General features: G+C 41.5%; 1 protein-coding gene across 5 annotated transcripts; it reads left to right on the top strand.

The window, feature by feature from the left end:
- Positions 1-984: 984 nt before the first annotated feature.
- lypd6b (LY6/PLAUR domain containing 6B) lies at positions 985-23260 on the top strand. Of its 5 annotated transcripts, none has more exons than XM_042076655.1 (5): positions 985-1087; positions 20098-20230; positions 20475-20573; positions 20851-20981; positions 22074-23260. In XM_042076655.1, the coding sequence occupies exons 2-5, from the start codon at positions 20125-20127 to the stop codon at positions 22248-22250; spliced, it is 513 nt and encodes a 170-aa protein (XP_041932589.1). In that variant the 5' UTR covers positions 985-1087; positions 20098-20124; the 3' UTR covers positions 22251-23260. The 5 variants fall into 5 exon arrangements, with proteins under 5 accessions (XP_041932589.1, XP_041932616.1, XP_041932626.1 ...); XM_042076682.1 differs by having other exon boundaries at positions 996-1066; XM_042076692.1 differs by lacking the exon at positions 985-1087 and adding an exon at positions 4062-4138.
- Positions 23261-25554: the final 2294 nt, after the last annotated feature.

A 25554-nucleotide genomic window follows, 5' to 3' on the forward strand; every position in this document is an offset into this window, starting at 1 on the left:
GAAATAAATGGATCAGACTTTTAAAACCACTTGATGTGTTTAATTATTTCCTGACATAGATAATCAGCACCCACTCTTACGAAAAATAACTTACTACAAGATTTCTATAGTAGGCCGAGGCATATAGCCTATAATGGACTAGCCTACTTGTATGATATTCTGTAGGCCTACCTCTATAATAGATCCTATTCTTGCCCTCCAGTGTTTCTATAGTAGGCCTACAGTCTAGCACTTCCCCAAATATTATAAGATTCCATAGTATTTATCATATAGCCTATAGTTGTTTTTCGTTACAGCAGTTTAATAGGCTAGTCTATTCGACATCAAATGTAAGCTGTTATCAAGCAAAATGTTGTCTCGCGCTGATATTGTTCAATAGCCAGACAACAACAGTTACCTTAGTTCAGGGCTAAAGGGGCGTAATGCAAGCCAAAATTCTTGGGGGGCACAATGGGGGGGGGGTGCTGAGTAAGGTTAACACTAAATATTTTAATATTTTACTAGGCATAATATATTTCTCATTACCATTATGGCAAGCAATAGGTACCTCATTTGTACTGCAAGTTGCTACCTGCAAATCATGAGCAATTTTGACCTGATACATGAGAGACTGCTATTATTTTCTTGCCCTCTACAACACAAGCAAAACGTGCGTGTGAGTTGGCTATTAGGGAAAGGACTGCTGATCGGTCTTCAACTATTTTGGTAGCCTAACGATTTATTACACATCCAGAAGAATACATTTGAGTCGTTACAGGCTCTGGCTTATTATGGAGCATAATACCGGTAGGAGCAAAGTTATGATAAAAAAAAATGATCAGGGAGGAAAAATCCGAGGCATGACGCCACTGGGGCTAAATAGGCTTATATGATAAGAACTACTGGGCTAGGGTCGATTCCTTCCTTAGAGAAGGAAACTTCACCTGCCCTTCAACCCCGCCTTCTTGTCGCTTCATCCCGCCCCTCTTCACAGTCATCCCGCGGTCTGTCATCTATTTGGAAGAGGCATTCTCCGTGAAAGCAACCGAAGATCGGAAAGATTAATACTCTCATCTGCAGTTTCCAGGTACATGAAAGTCGAACTGAGGTAAGTCTAGGTCGACTCACTCTAACGTAGGACTATTTAGTTTAGCCTCCTCGATTTCTTGAGGTAGCGTTCTGTTGCGTTCATGACGATTAGCCTACGTTGATCACAGCCATCAATATTCAGTGCTTAACTGAAACTTTGAGGATTCTTTGCTTCCTTGGGTAGAATGAATTAATCCAAACTGTAGCCTACATCTATAAGCTAACCTATCTAAAAGATTGATAAAGCAAGTTATACGTTTGTAACTGTAACTGTTATAAGCGCGCAATTATGTCATTGGCTACAATGTATTGAAGCACACTGTCTGCAACGGCCAGCTGTTGAAGACATTTTTAACGAAGGAACAAAAGCCATTGTGAAGCTCCATTGAAACTGTGTACCAAGCACTCTCACTTGATAGTGTGGGTTCAGGACACAATGGAAGCTGTTAGGTCAAGATTATTTTTACAGTTACTGTTTCCTTCTTAATAGCTATTTCAATCCTGCCTCCATTCCTGGACGAATTGGAGATTTGCATCCTGCAAAGTCAGCATGTTTGAATAAATGATTTCGTTAAACATCAGTGTTAAACTTAAAAGAAAACCTTGTCAAGTTGAACACATGTGTGAGGCCACCCCCTGTAGTCATTGCTCAGTCAGTTATGACAGTTGCAGTGTCCCATATGGGGTGTTTGTGTGTGTGTGCTGCTGGCTGGATGAACAGGGACCCACCAATGACCCCCTGCTACAATCTGTCACTGGGCTCTTAAGACAGCTTTGGAGGGAATGTGAGTGCAGTTGCACCGCCTCCCTGTAAGCAAGAAACAGAAATAGTAGACTTGGTATTACAATCACTTACAATCACTTGTTGATCGACACTGTTAATTGTTGCAGTTTTGATTTTACTCTTTTTGAATATCTTGGTTAGCATCCTCAATAATGTACCAACCTGTCACACACAAGTGTGTATCTGGGGAAATAACACTGAGTTAATCAATGTAATAACAACCTTAAAAGTAACAGGTTCTGGGAAATGTGACCAAAGAAAGACAATGAAGATATAAAACAAGCAAGAACATATATTTTGAGAAAGTGAAGAGAAAGAAGCAGATGAAATTTACTTTTTCAAGAATTTATTGAATACTAAAGATTTTTAAAACTTAAAAAGTGATTTAATCCTTTGTAGAAAATACTTTTGCTACTACTGTTTTTTTTTATGACCAGTGACCTAATGATTTCCAGGTACTCACTAACTCTTTAGCTGGAAATTGATTTCAAGTTAAAAGCGCTGTATACACAAACTGCAATAAATGTCAGGGTAGTGTTGTCCCAATGCCAAAATGTATGGCATCTTTGGTAAAACCTGATTAAAACACCATTCTTAAGCTATTGATTCTCACAAAATGAGGCATTGTAAAAAATGTTTTTCAACAAGTATCGATGCATTGTGCAACACTATGTCAAGGTGTGTGCATCAGTGTTTAGATTAGAACAGACCATAAGATTTATAATGCACTTAGTTATGTTCTGGATAGAAAGTCCTAACTAGTAAAAACTGCCAGGACACTGCTGCATCGCAGAAAAAAGGCCCCCTCCTGAAACTCAAACCTCTCAAACACATTAGCCTCCCAGAATTGCAGGCCTTTTGGGAGTTTGTGACTTTCCAAATGGAATAGCTTTTGTCTGAACTGACTCACTGCTTGAGATGGATCACACCTGCATGATACTAACACCCCATCACATTAGTAATAAAGGTCATATATTCTTTCATATTCTCTCTCTCAGGCAAACACCATTCTGTATGTTTATGGTTTAAGACATTTTGCCTTTCCTCCCCCCACACTCTACACTCTGAGCTCCATGACGTCCAGCCTCAAACCCATCGCCCGTCTCCATTCTCAGTCCACCTAAAATCCCGCCCCTTCTCTTCGTTTCTTCTTCCCCTCATTCATTATATCCTCCATCAGCCATGTCCAAGGGCAGTGAGCAGTTTTTTTCCGGTTCTGTCTGACATGCAGGTGATGTGTGTGCTAAGGACGGAAGGTGATCAGAGGAAGGTTTGTAGCGTTTGATGTCTCCCTCAGCACCCAGGAGAGATATAGCTTGCTCGCTGTAGTAAGAGAGGGGGGCGGCCGCCATTAGGCTGTCAGAGCATGTTGCCTCCTCTGAAGGCTCCTTAAGTTCAGACTGCTCAACAGAAGAGAAGGGGGAATGGTGAAAAAACCTTGGCATGTTGTGGACAGTGTGCGAGTGAGCCAACATGAGACTGAACAGGTGGGCCATGGAGATGATTTGTACAGTATATCTATCTAGTTCAATCTAGTGTTTAGAATATGGACTGTTGAGGTCTGACAGTATGATAGATAGATATGATCATGGCTCTGTTGGAGCTTAGACTACTTATACTTGTTTGGAAGGATTAGAAGAATATCAGACAAAAACAAAAGTTTTTGAGAATACTTTAATTTGGTGCTATCCCCCCAATAGGCTAATTGTGGGGTTTTAGCATATGCTTGTGAGTCGTAGTGCAAATAACCAAAGGTAGAAGGCCGCAGCTTTATGCCAACAGCACCGGTCTTCTGCATTTTGTCAGTGTGTTTTTCTATCCTTAACAAAATGAAACTGTTTGCTGTTAGCAAGCTGAAGATTTTCAGAAAAGGCTGTTTGGATCAAGACTGTTTAGGTTTTTGTTGGTCTCTTTTCTGTCTCTTTGTTGACCTTATGGAGGGCAGTCCAATTCCAGGCAATTACAGAGGAACTGGAAAGTCATGTGGTTCCAATTAACTTTTTATCACTTGGCTGAAAAGAGTCAGCCCTGTTGAGTTCCTTCTTTTGATAGCTGTGGACTTTTTCTTTGCTGAAGAAAGAATGGGACAGACAGATGGATACAGATTAAGAGAGGAGAGACTAAAAAGGAAAAAAAAGTACAACAGCTGCTATGACCGAGGGTTTGTGGCTGTTGATTAAACATGCGTACAGCTTCAGGAGTTTTGTGCAGGCCTGCCTTGATTGGATCCTATCCACAAGTTTCCATGGGGTGCTGCTGTAAAGAAGAAAATGGGTGAAACGTCTGGTGAGGCAGCGGAAGTAGTAGTATACCTATTTTGTGTGCTATTTAGCGAAGAGTTCAATTATTTCTCAGGTTATTATTTACTGTGTAGAGTCGCAAACCTTTATAAGATCTCCTTACTGTGCTCAGGGACAACATGTGCTGTTTTGTACATATAACTGGACTAAACAAATTCAGTGGCTTAAAACGTATGTTTTTTTTTTTTTTTACATAAGCCTAAAACTTAATCAGAATGATCCTGCCGATGAAGATGAATAAAAAAGAATATATCTGAAGAACTTAAACTTAAAGAAGCCCCCCAAACATGTCCTATTCATTATACGGAGAAGTGGAAGTTGCACCCATTTTTGACGCAAGGCCTCATGGGATGTCCGAAAGTTGTGGATACATTTAAATGTATGCAAATATTCCAAATAGCTCTTTGTTTGAATAATGAAAACAAAACTGCCACAAAATCTTAAGATCAATTCTAAATAGAACATTTTCTCACAATATAAATGGATGATTCTTCTTTGGTTTATGCAATATTGTATGTTGTAAAAACACCTTCCATTGATCTGAAAAATCAAAGATAGACCAAGAACAGCTGGACTGAAGACAGACCTAAATACAAATACATGTCATTTACATTTACATTTATTCATTTAGCAGATGCTTTGTCAAAGCGAATTACAAAAACGAGGAATAACTTCCCAGCTACAATGTAGAGGAGACCTTTGGTAGGAATTAATGCTACATCAATCATTACTGTTACTAGAGGATGAGAGTGCATAGGTTATAAGCAGTAGTCAACGTGTGGTAGGAGAAAGTGGTAGAAAAAGAAGGGGGTAGAGAAGGGAAGAGATCTAAGCCCAGCTTATGGTTGATGTCCACAATCAAAACCTTTAAACCTGCAGTGACACAACATTTAAATATCCTGCATTTATGGACAGTGTGGCTATCTTTAGATGACCTTGCACAAAAGGCTGACCTCACTCACAGCATCTTTAAGCACATTGCATGTTTGGCCCAGTCAAATAAAAACTGAGACAGAAGTCACCACACCAATTGCTTTTTTTTGGTCTTAGATTGCTTTATGAAACAAAATGATATGATAAGATTAGAAATGCTTTAATCGTCCTGAGGGAAATTCAGTGGCACTAGAACTCACTGACTGATAGAACATCTGTAGCATCTTATTGCAGATGTTAAAGGACCCTTAACGTCATAGGACATAGAGCCGGCTGTGACCGTTCTTGTAAAAGGCCTCTATGTTCATAGAACACTCCAGTCTGTGGTCCCAAAGTGAACACCAGTGTATTTGTAGGTATTATGTTATCTCATGTTGTTCCCTGTTGGACGGCAGCAGAGACAGTATCAAAACACATCCAGCTCCTTATGGTCATGTTATCCAGCTTCTGGAAGAATGGGAAACTTGAGCATAATTGGACTTGCATAACACCATTTCATTTTGCTCTCCTAAACTGTGAAGGGGAATTACCTCTCACATCTCTCTCTCTCTCTCTCTCTCTCTCTCTCTCTCTCTCTCTCTAGTGACGTAATGGAAATGATTCTATGAATAACAAAGTGTTTGCATGTTCACGCCCTAAGGCACTGGTTTGCTTTATGGTTTCAAAAGGAGAACTACCCGGAACAATGCAAGTAGTATGTTATTACGCTTAGTCAGGGATGCCCACCCTTTTGGGAGCACTATTTTTGTAGGCTCTGTTTTTAGCATCAGGTAATGGGTTGAGCACCTGATCATGTACCTTCCTGCCACCTGTGTTACCTGAATGTCGATGTATCATGTTTTGACAGGGTTATAATGCTAAATCAGTTTAAATTCAGGAGAGTAATTGTGGTGTGTGTACTTTGGCCTATAGTTTAACTTCACCTCCTGGTGAGATTAGTCAGCTTTGAGATGTACTTTTCGTGGTGGAAAGCTTTATTCCAGTGCAAACTGAAAGTATATTTACAGTTGGGTGTTGTATTGATGTGTGTCCAAGATTTTATGTGAAAGCATATTACTGGACGAAGAGGTTCACTCTGCTTCTTACTTAAAGCAACAGTAGTTATTTTACCTTGAAATAATGGTTTCAAACTGATTTTGATTATATAATATGGAAAATGGTGTCTCTGACACTGATGATGCAGGCCTGGAACATCAGGTATTGCACTATGTACATTTGTACACATGGAACAAATGCACATGGAAATGTTTGGGGTATAAATATCATACCAATTCTTACATAATGTTGCTTTAAAATAAACAGGAAAAGTTGTATTTTAAAGTGCATATTAAGCCGAAATACTAAATCGGTATGACTAGTACATAATATCTGACCTGCATGCCCAGGCAACATAAGTAGATTATGATCTAGGAATGGGGAATGGAATTGTGGGCACCCCTTTTGGAAAGTTGGCCTGAGGCCTGAAGGACCTGTCCATTAAGAGGGTATCATACTGACGCCAAATGAGACGACGGGGGCGGGTCAGGTGCCCAGACCCCAGGGTCACAAATGACCCCAACACACAAGAGATTCCATGGGTCAGTGATAAGTGTCATGTAGACCTATTGTGTCTTATCTTACGAAAGGTCAGGAAGACCTCTGAGGAGTCTTTGTTATTATATGTGCACCATTCACTGAAGAACAAATTATTCTAGTCTTCTTGAGTTCAGTATATCAAGAAAGTGGGTTCGCGTTTAAGATTTATGACATCCGTCAGAAATGAACTACATTTTATGATGAATATTTTGTGGTACCCATTCACTTTGAAATAGATTACACCCTGGACCAAAATGTGTGTTTTTGTTCAAAATCTGTCCCAACTGGCATTTCTAAATGGAAATAGCTTTTTAAAAGAATCACCTCACACTTTAATAGTGTTAGTAAGAATAGGAATGCAAGGAATGATGTTTGTCTAAGTTTGTTTTTTCTTGTGTGTATGATTAAAGAGGCATTATGAGGATCCACAGATAAGTTTCCACAGATAAGTGTACTGTGCTAGTTTTGATTCCAAAATCTGACTGCACTATTTCCTTGATAGGTTGAATCATAAGTGGAAATATTTTAATTTAATTAATTTAATCTAATATATAATTCACCAATTAACAAGTAACATTTTAGTGGCCTATTATCTACCAATAAACCTATCTGCAGGTTTGTTTAACATGATTTAGTCATCCTACTTACTACAGGTAATAGCATTTTTTATGAACAAATGCTCCAGCTGTGCCCTCAATATAAGGAGTTCTGAGATGTGTAGTGAGATGTGTAGTGATACAGGCTATTTTCATGGCACAAGCACGAGTTGTGATGTCAAAGAAATGAGAGAGAATAATTTAAGGCAGAATATGTCTGAATTAAATGCATCCAATGCAGAAATTTATATTAAATTCCTATTAACATAGTTAACAGTACATGTTTTGTTTCGTTGATTGTGATTGATTGTCATTCTTCCTAAAACGTTCACTTTTGTTGCCATTCAAGTGAATGAGCTTGCTCATCTGGTCTTCTCAGTTTGTTGGATAGGCTTTGTCACTTACAGTGCGCTTTGTATATGGCATCCCTCAACACGATATGAACTCCAATGCCTATCCAACGCACAATCAACCCTCACTGGCTTGGTCCCTATGACACACGAGAACGCAGGCACAGAAGAAGGGCTCACTGTATTCGCCCGTACTGGATAAACGGTCTGCCATCTCCATTCAGTTACCTTGGCCCGGGGCCCAGGTGACACAGCTTCATGGGTTTTATTTAATCTTAAACTTGACAAGGGCGCTTCACCGTCCCAGTCTCTCAACATCTTGGGAGATTAAATCCATGCAAGAAAAGCACGGTTGACAAAAGCTTCCTAAGAGGCTCTATAACCGTGCTGAACAAACTTTATAGGTCCCTGCAAACGTTTGGACAAGAGCATTGTGGGTCGTTAATTAAAAGTGATTGAAAAGCCCACTGGAGAGTTACCAAGCATCTCAAAATGAATAGAAGTTAATCTGCGCTTTTATATTAGTCAATTAAGGGGCCAGTTAAAGCAAACTGTGCTGAACATAATGACCAGGGAATGTGATTGGCTAATTAAGTTATTCATAGCTTTCAGTGGTTCCTTTCATGCCTCTATTGATGAAGTTTACCTGGGACGAAACAGATAGATCTTTGACCAACATTAAATGGATTTATCCAAATTTTTTATCCACACATGTACATTAAAATTAACTTGCATTGAAAAATTAGCGATATACTGTGTATATATATATATATATATATATATAGATCCATATCTATCTATCTATCTTTCTATCTATCTATCTATCTATCTATTCATTCGAATTTATTCATTGCATAGTAGTGTAGAGTAAAGCTGCTGTTCAGACTGAACATCATGTATGTTTTGCAGTGCTTTACCCCCCCATCACATATCTGATCTGATTCTGAGTTGCTCTGAAGTTTGAAGTTGAGTTGTGCACCTGACGTATTGGGTTTAAATTCTCTGCATACTCTGACCCCCAGTGCCCCCATCACTGGAAATGAACACAAAGGCCTAAGCCATTTGAAGCCAATGAAATCCAAGGAGGATAAGCCTCCTTCAGTATATGACACTGATTTTCAGCTGTCAAAACACAAAAGATGTCCCTTCACCTGGATGAAAGAAAGACCGATGCCAGTTGAAGGTGTGGTGGTGTGAGAGTGCACATTATTTATTGGACTTGACTTGGTTCATGTGTTACAGGGACTCCCTGTGTTTGCTTGTTCCATTGAAACCATGGTGGCACTTTCACCACCTGTAGTGAATCAGGTTTAAGAGCAATGATAAATGAACCAGACATATCGTATATGCATCATAAATCCAATGATTCATATCCTCCAAATGATCTCTAAATTCTTCTTTTGACCTCAAGATGCTTTTAAGTTCTTTTAACACGGCGACTTACTCGTCACGCTATAGGTCATTGTCTTTTCATGTCTCTTAGTGCTGTGTGCTCTGCTCTCCCAACCACAAGGCTAAATTGCTGTAATTGTGCTTGTGACTTATCTGTCCCCCACATCAGTGGTGAGGGACACGAGTTAGGGTTCTGTCGACACGTTATAGTACCGTCTCTGAGGCAGTGGTTTTACCCGGGGCTCTGTGTAGTGTGTGATATGGTCCTTGCTTGTGCTCCACTGATGTGAGTGATCCCTGAGCTTGATGCTCCATCCACCCCCTTCCCCCCTCTCTCCCTTCTCAGTAGCCTCCGAGGCAAATGGACAAATGCGTCTTGATTTCGCTGCAAAATGGCGGCCACAAAGGAGGGCCTTGTTCGGAGGCTCTGATCCTTTTGAACCGGCCGGGAGGGAGAGAACAGGAGGCTACAGAGAGTGGATCGGGTAAGACAGGGTTGGGGGTGGGGGGCAGAGCACCAGGGGTAATCAGTTGGCCAATTAAACAGACCCGGTCTCGCGCCCTTGTGTAATGATGGAGTCTGAAAGCGGGGGAGGATGGAGGAGAGGTCTCCGCAATCGAGTGACCGAGCCAGGGGAGAAGAGGCAAATGCATTATACCTGATATCAGGCAGCGTAGGCTGTCAGCTTGTTCTTAAAGGCAGTTCAGATGATTTTGTTTCATCATCTGCCCCAAAAGGACCCAGCGTGTATGTTGTTGGCTTGGAAATCCAAATTCCAGAAGGCCCTTTAGCAAACCTAAGGGTCATCCCAACGTCAGGGGGTCATCCCAACGTCATGGGTCTGATATGATTGGAGTGTTTCACGTGCCAGTGGAGATGACATAAAGTGGACATGCAATTGAAGTGAAACTCACTATCAAGTAAGGGGGGGGGGGGTGTTCATACGCAGTTCTTTGTTCTTGCAAATTTACGGGAGCTGAACGTGAAAGACTATACTTTTAAGCAGCTTTTAAGTGTCATGCACCGAGGGGTAAGCAATACATGGGAAAGTGCTTGTTAACTGGTCCTGGGGATGGCCTGAAATGCGAGATCGGTATAATTTTACCAAAATGGCCCTTGAACCCTTGAAATTACAGTGGAAGGGGATCCCTGCAGCCCTCCTACTGTAACTCAGCTCTTTTCCTGGTTCATCGCTGGTGCTGGATGAATACAGGGTGCTCTTGATCTTAGAGATTTTTTCAGACCGGCAGGCAGCCCATAATTTGTTTCCTCAAGTGGTTGCCCTGTAGGGGATGTTGTTTAATCAGGTATCTGTTGTCCTTGTTAACTCCAAGTCCAGTACTGCTTTGAATACAGCAGAGCTGAAAAGGAGAGCTCATTTTCAAAAGAGGTCTTAATTATGCAAAATCAAAAAATAACATTTAACATTCCATTCAATAGAATATGCTGTAAATTACCATGCTGTTTTTTTTCCTTTAATCAATCCTCGAGTAGACAATACATTTTAAGAAACCCTTTAAAAGTTTGAGGTTGATGACTAGAGGCCTTGGTCTTGAACACACTTTAAGATGCATTGCTTTTCCAGATTGGCCTCAAGGTAATTAAAGATATCCATCTCAATGCTGATAGCACAGACATTGATAGCGGTTACCTGTTGCATCCATCAAAGCATGTCCTGGTAGTGCATTACATCTTTAAAGAGTGAGCTAAGAAATGATTCCTCTGGCAGCTTTCCATCAATTACGCTGTTGTCTTGTGTGCGAGTCCTTGTATGTCTGGTAATCATTGACTGTTGTCACTCATCAGTATGGGGTTTATGTGATTGGAAATACACACATGAAGTTACCCATTTAAAATATTTATTATTTATTTACAATATTACAATATATAAATACATACAGTATATGAAACATATGTCTTGCAAACAGTGTTTTAGAGGTTTAAGCTTAATTCTGTTAGGAATGTAACGAATCACAACACTATTTCTGCGGCTCAACTGTGCTAACACATCTTGGCCAACATGATATAGATAAGACAACAAAAGTATGTGTACAATTAATAGCAATGAGTTCTAGATTACTACTGTATATATATTGCCGCTGTCTTAAGGTGAACATCTGTGCCAGAAAGGCTCCGTTAAATCTACAGCTCACTCAGGTGTGTTTGCCAAACACTCAGGAGATCCGCCCAATCTCTCAACACAGGGATTAGTGCTTGTTTGAACCCATCGTTCATGTCTGTGCGGGCGCTGCGTCCAGGCGGCAGGCCACATAGCCGAGGTCAAACATGAGTCTAGACACTCCAGATCTTCCCAGCAGGCCGCCTCAGAGCCTCGACCTCATCTTCCCGTCTCCTTTCTTCTCTGGGCCTTTGTCCTGCGAGCAGGAGTGCTTTACGGCAGCGGTTCTTATATCTGGGGCTGGTGTGCTTTGACAAACGAGTGGTGGGAGTGTGTGTGTGTGTGGGGGGGGGGGGGGGGTGAACGATCCTGCTCACAAAAGAGCTATAAAAGCTCCAATGACCCCCCACCCCCTCAGGTTTACATCCTTAGACCTGAGGTATTTTATGATGACTGACCCTACAGCTCACTTCCTGTAGATGGGGGGGCTCAAACAGTATGAGAGAGAGGCCGGGAAGAGAGACTGAGTTCAGGCAGACAGTGTGTCAGGGACATGGAGACAGAGAGCGCCTTTTAAAGCAGCTTGCGGCTATGTTTTGTTTGTTTTATAGACAGTAAAACGGTTTCCTTTGATAAGGTATTGCAGCTACATCTCTTTCTGGTGATGGTACAGTGAACAGGAGACTAGACTGTGTTATGAAGGCGACCTCTGAAACAATTTAAAGTGAGTTAAACATCTTTTGATCAGCAGGGTTGGTTCTGAGTGGGCTTCACTCATAAGAGTGATTTGACAGTGAAGATGTGTGATCTCTGGTAAAAAAAGGAATACTTTTGAATCCATAGTTTGGGTAGATGTTCTAAGGTGAAGTGGATGATAAACTAGCTATCTTATCTCTGTACCCATCTCTCGCTCGCTATTTTTACACACACACACACACACACACACACACATTCACAAGAATTGACATGCTTTCTGCATGTTGCTGAAGCTTATGCATGGCTGAGGGGCATTAGATAGATCCTCCGTCACTAGGGCCCCGATGCCACTCTGATACGTCCACGATGTAAAGTGGCCCCCATACATGAAGACACTCTCTCTGGGAACACTGCCAGACAGAGCAGATTCCTCCTCATGGCCGACACATTCCTGTGGCCAGTGCTGCTGTCTCCTCAGGCCCTGGCGGCTCTAACACAGGCCTGTTGCTATAGCGGTGAGAAGTGCTCCGTGTAGGGATATGCTTTTAAGTTGCGTGTAACAGGACGTGGGACATGAGGGCTGTTCAGGTGCTGTTGTTTGGGGAAAAAAGAAGGAATTTCTGCTTTTATGGCAATACATCTCACCTCTGCTCTTGCTATTGAGTAGTCCACACTGAACACTCAGCAGCTGAAGGATTTGAGCCCTTGTGTCTCGGCTAAATGAAGACGACCCGTAGATAGCCGTAATTTTTTTAGGATTCAGGATTGTTTTTTTTGGAGTCTGATGAATGTTCTCACATCCACCCAAGGTTGTGTGTAGATACTTCAGTTTTGTGAGTTTTTGGTCTGTTTTTCCTGCACAGGCTTGTTATGGTGCTGTTTGTCAGGCATTTGTATTTGGACACCAGCAGGCTCAAAGAGTAGACTGGCTCGGGTCGACTTTGGCACAGCTCCTCAACTCCTGCTGAGTTTCATCATTTGTTGTTCCTGTTTTATTGGCCTGGTTTATAAGTCTCTCTTTTCCCTGTGTTTAAAAAAGCCGAGTGGAGCGTGGGGTAACTGATGACTCCGTGAATCATTTTCATGTCGGAGCGCAGAGCCCTCCAGGTGTCACAGTGCCGCGCAAGTCTGCTATAAAGTTAAACTTCCCAGAGTTCCATGAGACCTCTGTCTTTAGATTCAAACTATAAAGTTGCACTCCAAGTTCCCATCAAAACAGGGCAGTAAATCTGTCATTAGTGTCAATTGAAGTAAAGTTATTGACAAAGCAAAGAAAGAAAAAACTTGTGCAGGTGATAAAGGCATGTTGATAATTTTCTTATCATACACTTTGAATGTAAGCCAGTCATCATGATGCAGCTAATTTAATGAAAGCACTTACTATATGTGAGTAATGAGAGTTTTAAAATCATCTTGTTAATTGAGACTATAATATTTATTATCAATTGTGTTGCTGCAACCATAATTTTTGTTTGAGCCTAGTCAACAAAGTTCCCACGGCCTCATCAAAAACCAGTTGAGCCGTCTCGACTCACTGCCATGACTTACTTGTATGGTAGGTGCTGTCAATAATTAAGTCAGCCCTTGATAAATGATCAGATGTTGATTATTGTTATTAATCAACATCTTAATGTTGTTATTGTATCTTAGACAAGGGGAAATGACTTGTGCCAGGTAAAACTTGTGTAGAAATATGTCTCCGAGTTAAGCTTAGTGAGCTCTGTCTGAACAGTCTGAACAAACCAGTTATGGAAATAAAAATGATGTAGATGATGACAGCACACATACATTTTGATCATGTATGTGAAATGTATGTTTTTATTGTCTTGTTCATAGTCAGTGTGCTCTTCATCAGTATTGCTTACTCTAATAAGGCAACCATTGAGTTTCACAGGACAACTTGCATTCTTTGCATTATGTATTGCTTGCTGTGTTCTCATTTATTCAAGTACCAATCTTGTACTGTATACTGCTGTGATTTCCAAAGCCTCCAAATACTGTATATGGAATAGTGAACCATATACTGGAGTGGAATAGCCTACCTTAGACCACAGTGCAAAAATATCAAAGTAACCACTTGGTTTAAACTTAAGGGAATGCATGTGAAACAAAATTGTAAATGAGGAATCTTCCTCTTATGAACATCAAAAAGGGACATACAATACTGATTTACTAGTGTTTTTTTCAGTTGATGTGGGGGACTTTTCTGTCCCCATGTAGAGTCAGAGTCAAATGGGGTTTTATGGAACTCTTCAAAGAATACTGTCAAACATGCTGGCATTTAAATAAAGCATATAAATTCCCCATATTGCACAACAGAATGTTTACAATTCAAGTCAAAGGGTAGCTTTAAAAACCTTTTGAATTCCCCTATCCCTCAGGCTGTCTCTGAAATCTCCCAATCACCAGATGCCAAATGATGATGTTATCATTCTTTTTATTTATACCAAACACTGCTATTTGCTTTGAATATCAACCAGCTTCTGGACATGCAAGGTTTAATAATGGCATGTGTGGAACATGACTATCTGCAGTCTGCTGTACCAAAACAAGGCAAGGCAGTTTTATTTGCAAAGCACATTTCATACACAAGACAACTCAATGTCTGAAAACCTTTGTAGCTGATGGTTCCAGATGAGTTTGAGTTATTTGTAATTGCGAGGATATGTTTGATTTGATAAATTTTTCCTTTATAAAAAACAAACTCATTGAATTTGTTAGTTGAGAGAAGTTCAAGATTTAGCTGAGAGGAGGATTCATTAACTTCTCAACTGTTGAGACTGGCACAAGTATTGATTACGTTTCTGCTGAAATTGTTAGAGAATATTGCGTAGTTTAGAGTTATATTTGCAGAGCATTTCTTTACGATTTGATAGTGGATCAGAAGTTTATATTTGCAAGATTTTCTTTCAGTCTTCCTACATTATCTTTTTAGGAATTTAACCGTTGGATTTTGTTTCCATGGTGTTCTCTGTATTTCGGTGACTGTTTTGAATGTTGACGGGGCTATGTCATCCATAGTATGTAACATTTTGAATTCAAACAGTCCAGTAAATCATCTACTGGTCCTGATGGCTGACATGACGTTTGTGAAAGTTGCATAAAAGACAACATGTGTGTGATCTTTGATAATTCACTTTCCTACCCTCGTAAATCTGTTCTGAGTGACTGGGGACATAGACACATCAAAGAACACACAGAAATGATCAGATAGGGACTACATTGAAAACATGCTTTGAATGTGACTATTTCTCCTTTGTTATTAGTTTTGCTTGTACTCATGAAATATAAATTTGGGGGAAGCTGAAGAAATGAGGGTAATGCCACTGTTTGCTTGATTCAACCATGTTTCTGTTAAAAGCAGAAAACAAGACCTTGAACGCATTAAAAAGAGGGAGCCTGAGAAGTATTAGCGTTTCCTCCTGAGAACAGAGAGGTTTGGTGATAAAAGCCAGGTGGCAGCTGAAGCGTGCAGTCAGGTGTTCCCCCTGAACGGGCACCCTCGCCGGAACCCATGGGGCTGGGGGCCATTAAGACTTCCAAAAATGTGGGCATCCCTGCTGGGAGCGTGCTTGGAAGTGATTGTGGTGCGCGGCGGCTCTCTTCCTTTCCCTGTCATGGGAACGAAAGCCGACACAACTCCCACTGGCCTTTAGGGAATGTGAGCTATGGAAACACCACAATTTGTTACAGTTAACATTTTTGTCCAATTTTTTTTCTTTCTCTCTCTCTCAAGGTCTTATGTATTTGCCTATCGCACTTTCTTCTGTGGCTGTTTTCTCAGGAGGTTTGGGTCACTGACTTCTAATGGTGCGAATGTCTCAGTAAAGCACATGCCTTGTTGAATTCCCAGATAAGGCTGCCTTTTTTCTTCACTGACTTTTCATTCGATTGTAATCTATCCAGAGCCCAGGGCCTGAGAGAGAGAGAGCGCCAGGTACATTTGTGCTGAATTCCTGCAGGTAGCTGACCTATAACCTATTCCTATGGATCACACCTCCCGGGCTTTGTCATGGAGACGATGTGGCCTCCGAGTCAGATGATATGATACACGCCAATCTAATCTACCTTCTACCGCTTTTTATTCAACCCATGTTTGCCCTCAACCATTAAACAGCCAAACCCAACTAGATAACCAGCCCTATGAGCTTGGGAGAAAACTTTCCCTCCCCCACAGGTGTGTGTGTGTGTGTGTGCGTGTGTGTGTGTGAGAACATGATGGGGGTGGAGGAGGGAATTACTGCATCAGGCCTGCAGTAGCTTAGAGGAGATGTTGGGGAGGGGGAGAGGGGGGTGTTTGTGTGAATGGTAATTAGCTGGGCAGGCCTCATTGGCAGCACTTCAACAGGGTTCTCACATGGCCAGAGTGGCTGTTAGACTCCACCGTTGAACCAATCACAGCTCCTCAGTCAGGAAGTGACTCCTCAGCCTTTTGAAGTAGCTCTCGAGGCTGGAGGGGTAAGGCTCTGGCCTGTGGCTAAAGTCACTTCAGTCCCCAGTGTCTATGCCATGACAAGCTTGTGTCCACTTTCTCTCTGATTTAAGACTCACTCTTTCCTGTGTGGAGATACAGTATTTTCATTAATCCTTTGAGGTAAGAGTTTTAAAAAGTTTTCCCAATGAAGAAATACATTTTCTAGTTTAAAATGACTCACAGGGAGCAGTAATTTCTTGGCATTACGGAATTCAAACTTGTTTAAGGAAAAGCTTATCAAAACTCCATTTCTGGTATGTATTTTGGCATACACTCTGACAAGAATGTGACAAGTATTATTTACCAGGCTTCTGATGATAAGACATTTCAAACATGTAATAATTGTTCGGTTGAAAGGCATTTGAAATGGAATGTATGATTGTGAAATTTGAAGGAATATGGAATGGTGTGTGTGTGTGAGTGCGTGTGTGCATGGAGGAGGATGACAGTGTTGGTTATTGAGGTGCTAGTAAAGACAGAGGAAGTGCTGCAATACACACTTTCATTCAGTTCACCTCAGCAGTTCAAAGGTGTTCCCAACACCCATTGTCTCACGTAGTCCAGAGAAAATACAAGTCTTTCCTGTCAAAAGAGCTTTCATTTATATGAAGCATGCGTTTCAATTTAACAATTAACTATAACATCCAACACATTGGTCCTGTGTGCTTGCTGAGCATAATGTCAACCCATGAGGCAAAGATTGAGGGCAGAGCCTTGGACAGTTGCAAGGCCTAAAGATAGCGAGAGCCAACATGTGTCAGCTTGCCCAAACATATGTTATCCTCCGCTGAGTTCATGCTGGACTTCAGGAAACCCTTAGCGACAAAGCTAACCCTTGTTCATGTCAAGTGTTTGTTTAGATCAGAGTCTAAAACAAAACATGTCACCTCTGTGAAATGGATGGATCAGTCTTAGGTGCTGTGTCAAAGAGATAAGGCGTTTAAACTTGGACCACCCCATGGCGTGCGCTTATCCAGGGGTCAGTGTGAGGGTAGGTTTGTGTTGACCACTGCAAAAACAGGTCAATAATGTTGTCTCTCTCTCTCCCCCAATAATGTTAATGACCCTAGCTGGTTTGGTTGCATTTGACGTTTGAATGCCTTTTAGTCAACCTTGGCTAAGAGTACCATGAGAATTCTAGAACCTGTTCCTATGGCAGGTCTGGGGGGGGACACTAGACGTTACTATTGTTAACTGTTATTGTTAACTAGAAACCTGTATCCAGTCTTACTCATTAACTTATGACACCATCTGGGCTGTCTCTCCCCAGAGCCTTTCAAAATACCACAAATAGGTGTCAAAAGGTCAAGGAGCATTTAAAAGCAGGAAAGAAACAGCATTAGTTTTCAGGTAGACATTTGACTTTAGAGATTTCTATTAAGTAAATGTTTGCGGAATCATATAGCATACTTTAATTTATTTATATATTTAAAAGAGTGTCTTGATGACATCAAACTTCCCTAGTCATACTGCAAGAAAATATCATATAGCAACCAATCAATTTAAAATTGTAATTGTGCTGATATTTTATGATGAAACAGGTAGCATTATTAACCATTTCAGCATGTGTGATGCATTGCATTGAAAAAAGCCATGTCAAAGTTGTGATGCCCTGCAAGGAGCCTTCAGATTCCCCAACTTTCAGAGATGTCCTGTTTAGTCTGTTTTATAATAATGGTAGCGTTCAGATAATGGATCAGTCCATCTGTGTATTTGCATTTGCCAGTGGATCATCTGTGCGCTACCGAGTAAACAGAGCAACATTTGTTGAACTCATATCAATTGAACATGAGTTGTTGTTGAAACTCTAAATATCCTGTGAGGTTACCGATGGAACAGAAAAGCATGCTTTGGAGGTGTTAATGATGACCACCACCTACCACCATCTCATGAATAAACTCCTGCCATGGCCGAGAGTTCCCCACCAACTTCACCTCCAATGGCAGCAGAGGCAACACTAGCACTATAGAAGCCGAAGCATCTCTCCATCTCTCTTAATCCGTCCCCACTCACCCAGCCGTCCACCCACAAAGCAAGTCATCTGACCTGATAGCAAGGGTCAGTGTTCATTACCTGAATAGGCGCTCCAGCCATTCACCAGCCTCCTGGCTAATCTCTCCCTTCATCCCCGGCCCTCTCTACATGTCTCTGGCTCTGACCCTGAGGATCAGGCCTCCGTGGTGTGGGCCATATTTACTGGTCACTGAATACTTATAGAGACACGCAACAAAGAATCGAGGACTCCTCCTCCAACCTAACCCTTCAATTATCAGTCTCTTCTTCTCATGTTCCATTTCATGGTTCAACAGCTGAAAGTGCATCAGTCGTTTTTCAGCTCCAATGGTAGACAGGAGTAGTGTTGCACGGTGTATCGATACTAAAAAGGTATCACGATGCCTTCACGCAAAAAACGATACGATTTCTGACGTATTTAGAATCGATACTTTATTTTTTATTAAAATTAACGTTCTGTGTCTGCGTGAACTGCTGCTCTCACTGCTCCTTGCACGCATCTAGGCAAGTGGGCGTGTCAAGCAGGCAGCTCTGAGTGAGTGAGTGCGAAGCCAACGTCAACATACAGTAGGTCCTCGGCCTTGTGGATAAAACAAAAGTTGAAGTGCAATTATTTCGGATACATCGCGAATAGTGAAGGCAAGCCATCAGGTACACAGAGGCCCGTTTGTGAAATATGTTTCAAAGTCATTTAAAAGCAGTAGGCTACGCATGGAACTTGGCTAAACACCTCGCAGACATATCCCAACATTTTTGTTCAAAGAACAACAGGTCAACGAATATGCTATAGAAAACACGACTACATGGTTAGTGCCAAGTTCTTCTCTTCTGTTTTAGTCTATCCTAAGTGAAACGAGTATGGTTCTCTGGGATAAAGCAAACCTTCCTTCATCAATGAATTTTGACGAGACATAACGAGCTGTAATCATTTTGACGAGACATAACATTACCATAACTTGTATTTCATGTTCGGTCAGTACAATTACTAAGTATTTGTCATGGCATGTAGACTGCAATTTGTTCAATAAGTATTGCCCAGATGTAGGATAGGCTACCCGAAATGCGCTAATTAAAGCCCACAGCATATAATACCACCAAAGCGTGTTGAGTCCTAATAATAATAGCGGCTTATTGTTACGTGGTAGCAAATTATGTTATCAAATAAATAGACGTAGGCTAATGTAGGAATGCACACAGACATATTGCAATAGGTAATGGTGTAGGCCTATCTGACGAAGACCTGAGTGGTTGGAACGTCGTACTTGTACACTGGGCGCAAAGAAGACTATCCTCACATTTTTTCCCTTTGCAACTTTCAAAGAAATCCCATGAACACGGGAAGGCCTAGGGAAGCCTATACTGTACATCAGATGGCCTAAAGATTATGCCCCTCTGCATAGCATTCAGTGATTTGCATGCAGTAATTTCAACACTGACCTTGATCTAGCCTAGTTTGGCTATTTAAAGCTACTTTATTGGCAAAACACAACACAATGTAAATTAACTATAACAAACAATAAAGGACTTAATCACACAAAGTAGGCCTACTATTTTACTGACTCTAAAAATAACAATTATGTAGGAAGTTTAGAACCCAGAATTGACCTGCACACTACAAAAGTGCACCGAATTCAACACAAGTTGTGAAGTAGTGTCGTTTCAGTATCGAACATCGTGATATGGCAGGTGTCGTATCAAAGTCATCATTTTGGTATCGTGACAACACTAGACAGGAGTAGTAAGAAATGCTGTGTTGTATTTGTTAGGCATTAACCTGTTGAACTTGTGTTTTGCAGGAACCTTGACTGACCAGTAGAGTAAAGATGGTGCTCCTCACAGCTCTTTGCCTGATCTCTATTCTCCAGCTGCTCACAGCTTTGGTTTCTTGTGACCATATCAATTTCTACAATGTCCGGCCCCCTGTGGATGGTAAGAGCTAAGGATAAGAAGCGAATTTCATTGTCATGTCTTCATTGAATAATATCATTTACCATAACACATTTCTTGGGTAGGCCTATCGCTATACAAAATATGTTACCTTGAATATTGTGTGATTGTTTTTGTTTATATTAGCTGTGTCATGTAACATTTTTTTAGCTGCTGAGACAAACTGTAGTTTTGAAGTCATATGTACACCATGCCCAGATTTAAGTTTGTGTGTTAATCTTTGCAGCAACTCCATTCCCAAAGAGCTTCAAATGTTTCACCTGTGAGCAGGCCTCTGACAACTACAACTGTAATCGCTGGGCCGAGGACAAGTGGTGTCCACAAAGTGAGTACTTACTCCATGTTATTCACACACATATACCTAAGCCTAAAAATGCATACAAATGTTTACCTGTTTTAGGCAAACCTTTTGTACATTTACACACTTCAGTTTGAACAGACTTATTTCATTTCATCACATGCACAGATAATTTATGTCTTAAAGCACCCATTGGAAAACCACATTATTTTAGATACTTGATTTTCTTGATTTTTCTTTATATTAAATAATTGATTTTCATCAAATACTTTCCTTTATTTGTTTCTCTCTAATTCTCCTGCAGACACACAGTACTGTATGACAGTTCACCACTTCAGCCATCACGGGAAGACCAAGTTTGTGACTAAGAGGTGTGCAGCGCGGGAGGAGTGTCACATGTCAGGGTGCCGCCACCACAGAGACACGGGCCACACGGTATGTCCTCCTGATGCGTACTGTAGCCCACGATAGCCACGAGAGCAATATTATGTTTGATCATCTGTAGCATATATGATATTATCTTGTTATTTCACTAATATTAAGGACCCTAATTTGAAAGGCGGCCAAAGTGTAAAGTCTGAAGTCTAATTAAAGCTGATTTAATGAGGCAACATCTATTCGCTAATTTGATATGATGTGCAAGACTCAGCCCTTGCTCAAACATCAATAGATCAGTTCACTGTTCCCACACTCTACATGTAAGGGAGAATGTATAGAACGCCGGTCATTATTAGGAAAATAAGTCCCGACAGGGCAAACCGACCCCGACGCGCCAGCGGAGGGGTCTTGCTTCACCCTGAAGGGACTTATTTTCCCAATAATGACTGGTGTTCTATGCATTATCCCGCCTATTATACTGCTACTTGCCAAAATGAAAAAAATAAACTCCACGATATGTCTCTTAACATTTATTTGTTAGTGTTTTGTTGTTGCTTTTGCTGAGAAACAAATAGTTCGCAACACATGCTAAACTTGAATCAAACGTTCTTTAGAACACAGCTGATCAACCGTCTGCCTTCACTTTTGAATGAAAATCCGTTGCCATTGACAGCGGTCCTTAGACGAAAATAATGACCGGTAGAACTTTGGGAAATCCCATTCAAGTCAATGGAGCGTTCTACTTGCATTGTGAAGAGCCGTATAATAAGATGGCTTTAGTTCATGCACAAGACTCTTCACTCACTGAGTGACTTTGCTCTCTGGCCGTCATTCATTTTGTTACCCATTCCTTCAATAGTCTGCATACATAGACTTTATAGATGGTTTGTTGAAGAGTTTAAAATTGCTGTTGGGCAATCACTGGAATTCAGTAAATCACCTTAACCAAACCGAACCCCAAGCCCAACCTTAATCATAGATGGTTGCTAGCAAAGTGTCGACAGATGTTGTTTGTAACCTAATTACCTGCAGAGGAGACCATTCAATTACACAGTCATTTTACAGTTTTAGCCATATTAAAGGTATAGAATGCTCTCTTGCTCATATTTAAGAAGCCCCATGGACCAAATAACACATCTCTCTTTTCAGGAGTGTATTTCCTGTTGTGAGGGGATGGTCTGTAACGTGGAGGTCCCCACCAACCGCACAAATGCCGTGTTCGCCATGCGACAGCAGGTGCCCAGCTCTGCCGTGTCCGGCCACAGAGAGGCCTGGTCGACCCTGCTCTTTATCGCCCCCGTCCTGATCAGAGTCCTTCCACTGTGACACCAGCACACACACACACACACCAGAAGTAACCCTCAGCCACAGAGAGGGCGGTTCCACCCATAGATGTGTAGGTGTCAGTAGACCAGGTCTCTGGTCAGCAGGACTGGCCATCCCGGTCGACACGGATCGGTCCATCAGGATGGTGGACGTCCTGGTTTGTCACAGGGCTGCATCCACAAGCCTGAGAGACTGAATGACGTGCACACATTTGTTCCCTTGAGCATGAACACCTCCAATCACAGGAGATTGTGTATGCTGGTCTGAGAAGGAGCGAATGGACTCCTTGTGTTGCACTAGTGGTATGAAAGGACCAATCAGCTGGCTGCATGGGCAGTGTAATCCCGAAAAGGAACCTCTAAGGTGCTGACTCTACTCAGACTTTATGACTGGATGCTCTTATGTTGGGAATATGTGAAGTTGTCGACTTTGAATCTAGGAACATTCAGCCTGAGCAGTATGAGGGGACAACATTGCTTAGCAACTGATGAACTTTGAAGATAGCCTCTGACCACAGCACTATTGTGTTATTCCTGAGGAACAACTCAAGCACTACTAAGAGTGTTATGGACATTACACTAGAGTGTATTGGAGACAGCTGCAAGGTCATCTGCTTATCTCTTAGGCAGTTTGGCATGTCATCTCTTTTGCAATCAGTAATGTAGACCTTTTAAAAATGCAATTATTGATATCAAGATGGCCTTTCACTATAATCAAATTAAAAGGCTGATATCAAATCTGAAGGACACACAGAGTGGGTATTCTTGTCATATCAGCATGTAATTCAAGAACAATGTATGGACCTGTGACATTTCCACTGTACTCCTTTTGATGACTTCCACGTTTTTAAAAGGCATTACAAACAGGAAGTTACGACGATTTCACACTTTAGCATCAGTCTGGTGAAATAAGGCCAAAGTAATAGGTCTCCTTGTGTAAGTGCCATCATACGAATCATGTGATGAAAAAAATATGACATAATAAAACCTTTCAGTTCAGTGTCTCCCCTACAGTATGTACGTCTCCTATCTTCTCCCATCTTCAATCTTTTACTATCCTTAAACAAACAAATGCCATGTTCCATACTAACTTTTACTATGGAGTGAGTAAAAGTTTTCTAAAATCTCTAGACAGGAACAGATGTTACAGTAAATGAATTTGCTTTTGGCTGGGGATTTCCCAATGGCCAAACCTGCACTGCCACATGCAAGTATTCATACTCAACAGACTACCTCAAGTATTATAACACAGTTGAGGGCACAACAACCATCAGACTGATACTTAACAATACTTAACAACAACAACAAAGATGCACTCATGTTTTAGGGTTGTCAAATGAGCACCTTCCTTCATCTGTGTTTCCTTGAATTAGGTCTCCAGAGAGGTCAACAGTGGTCTCATTCCTCACTCTCAATTGGTTGGCTGGACACATGTTAATATCAGATAATACTGCAGTGTGCAGACACTTAAAACAAGCTCAGTAAGCATGCTTAAAAAATAGTATACCAAATAGTTTGAAGTCCACTTTTAATAGAATGTTTACAGAAAGTAGTGGTATTTTTTTTATATATATATATATATATTAGAGATCTCTTTACAGAAAGTAGTGGTATTTTTTTCTGAAATATTGAAATCGGCTGTGAGCTGTTATCCTTTGAGTCTCAGAAGGATCTCACTGAGCATTGAACATGAACGTTGTGGTTTGTTGTCTCTATGCAAGAGATTACAGAAAGTGAGAAAGACAACAAGCCTAAGTGCACCCAAAACAAAAGGAAATCTGCTGTGTTTTCTTTGTGATTGTGGTCTAGCACACTCTCCAGGAGAAGCACCACACCACTGGGCGTGTTTTCGAATGCCTGACATTGTTGGGAGTCTGCTCCTTTCCCCCACTTCCCCTGCCTGACTAAATGACTGTTGTTTGTTATGACACGGCTGCAGCTCAACTATGTTTTCCTGAGGGCCCCTCTGGAGCTCAGGCATGTCTCCTGAGATGCCTGACTAAAAAGAGTCACCCCCTCCTCCCTCTGTTGCCACCCCCTCCAGAGGGGTACTCAGGCCCCCCCTGTGTAATCGGATAGACGCCTCTGCAATAAGTACAAAACCACTAACACCCATGATCACAGGAGCGGAATGGAACGGGTACTCTCCTGACTGTGAAATTGGTGGTGGTTGAATGAGTTAGTGAGTTATATTGTGTGTGTGTGTGTTTGTGTCAGTCTGTCTGTCTGTCTGTCTGTCTGTCTGTCTGTGTGTGTGTGTGTTTGTTGGGGTGGAGATGGCAAGGTCACTGATATTTTGAAATTAAAACATACAAAATCCAGATGTACCGCATAGCTATGTTTACACCACAGAAAACCAGATAGTGGTTATTTAGCCTCTGGACATCTTTGTTTGACCTTCTTAAAGTGTGAGCTTTGCTGTAGTGGTCTAGCTAAGCGAGCCATGATGGATGTCTGTGTTTGCCAAACACCCCTATTCATTCAGTGCATCATCGGAGCAGAGCTCATCTGCACCCAGCTTAGCCCTCCTGTCACATTAAGCAGACGGGCCAAGGACTACACAAACACACTGCCACACCGAGACCAAGGACTACACAAACACACTGCCACACCGAGACCAAGGACCAAGGACTACACAAACACACTGCCACACCGAGACCAAGGACTACACAAACACACTGCCACACCGAGACCAAGGACTACACAAACACACTGCCACACCGAGAGAAGAGACAGAGAGGAGGGGGGGGGGGGGGGGCATGGACCAGTTGCCTGTACTTTTCATCTTGACTAATGTGTGTGTGTGTGTGTGTGTCTTTTTTACTTATGGCTGTGCAAATACGTCCCCAGACTGTGTGTGCGGATCAGAATTGATGGTGTGTTTGTCTCTCTCAGTAGGTGTTGGGTAATGACATTACAAGGAGAGAGGGAGGATTTGTGTGAAGTGTGAAGTCACTTTGCTTATGGCTAGTGACTTGTCTCATCTGTTCTGATGGTTGCGTGCAAAAGTGCCTTTGTGCATTTGTGTTAATGTGTGCTTATATTTAATTAATTTTTAAGGTGTGTGTGTGTGTGTGTGTGTGTGTGTGTGTGTGTGTGTGTGTGTGTGTGTGTGCGCTAAATATTTTATTTGTGTTTGATGTGTTGAGTGTGTCTGGATGTGCTGATGATGCAGGCATTTGCCCTTTGTGAAAGTGCATGTGCTTGTGTGTGTATTTATGTATACATCTCTGACAGTGATAGATAGAGGTTTTGTGTGTGTGTGTGTGTGTGTGTGTGTGTGTTTGTTCTGGCTGGCGATCTCC

The sequence above is a fragment of the Alosa sapidissima genome, chromosome 2 (assembly GCF_018492685.1).
Source record: "Alosa sapidissima isolate fAloSap1 chromosome 2, fAloSap1.pri, whole genome shotgun sequence".
Classification (NCBI taxonomy): domain Eukaryota; kingdom Metazoa; phylum Chordata; class Actinopteri; order Clupeiformes; family Clupeidae; genus Alosa; species Alosa sapidissima.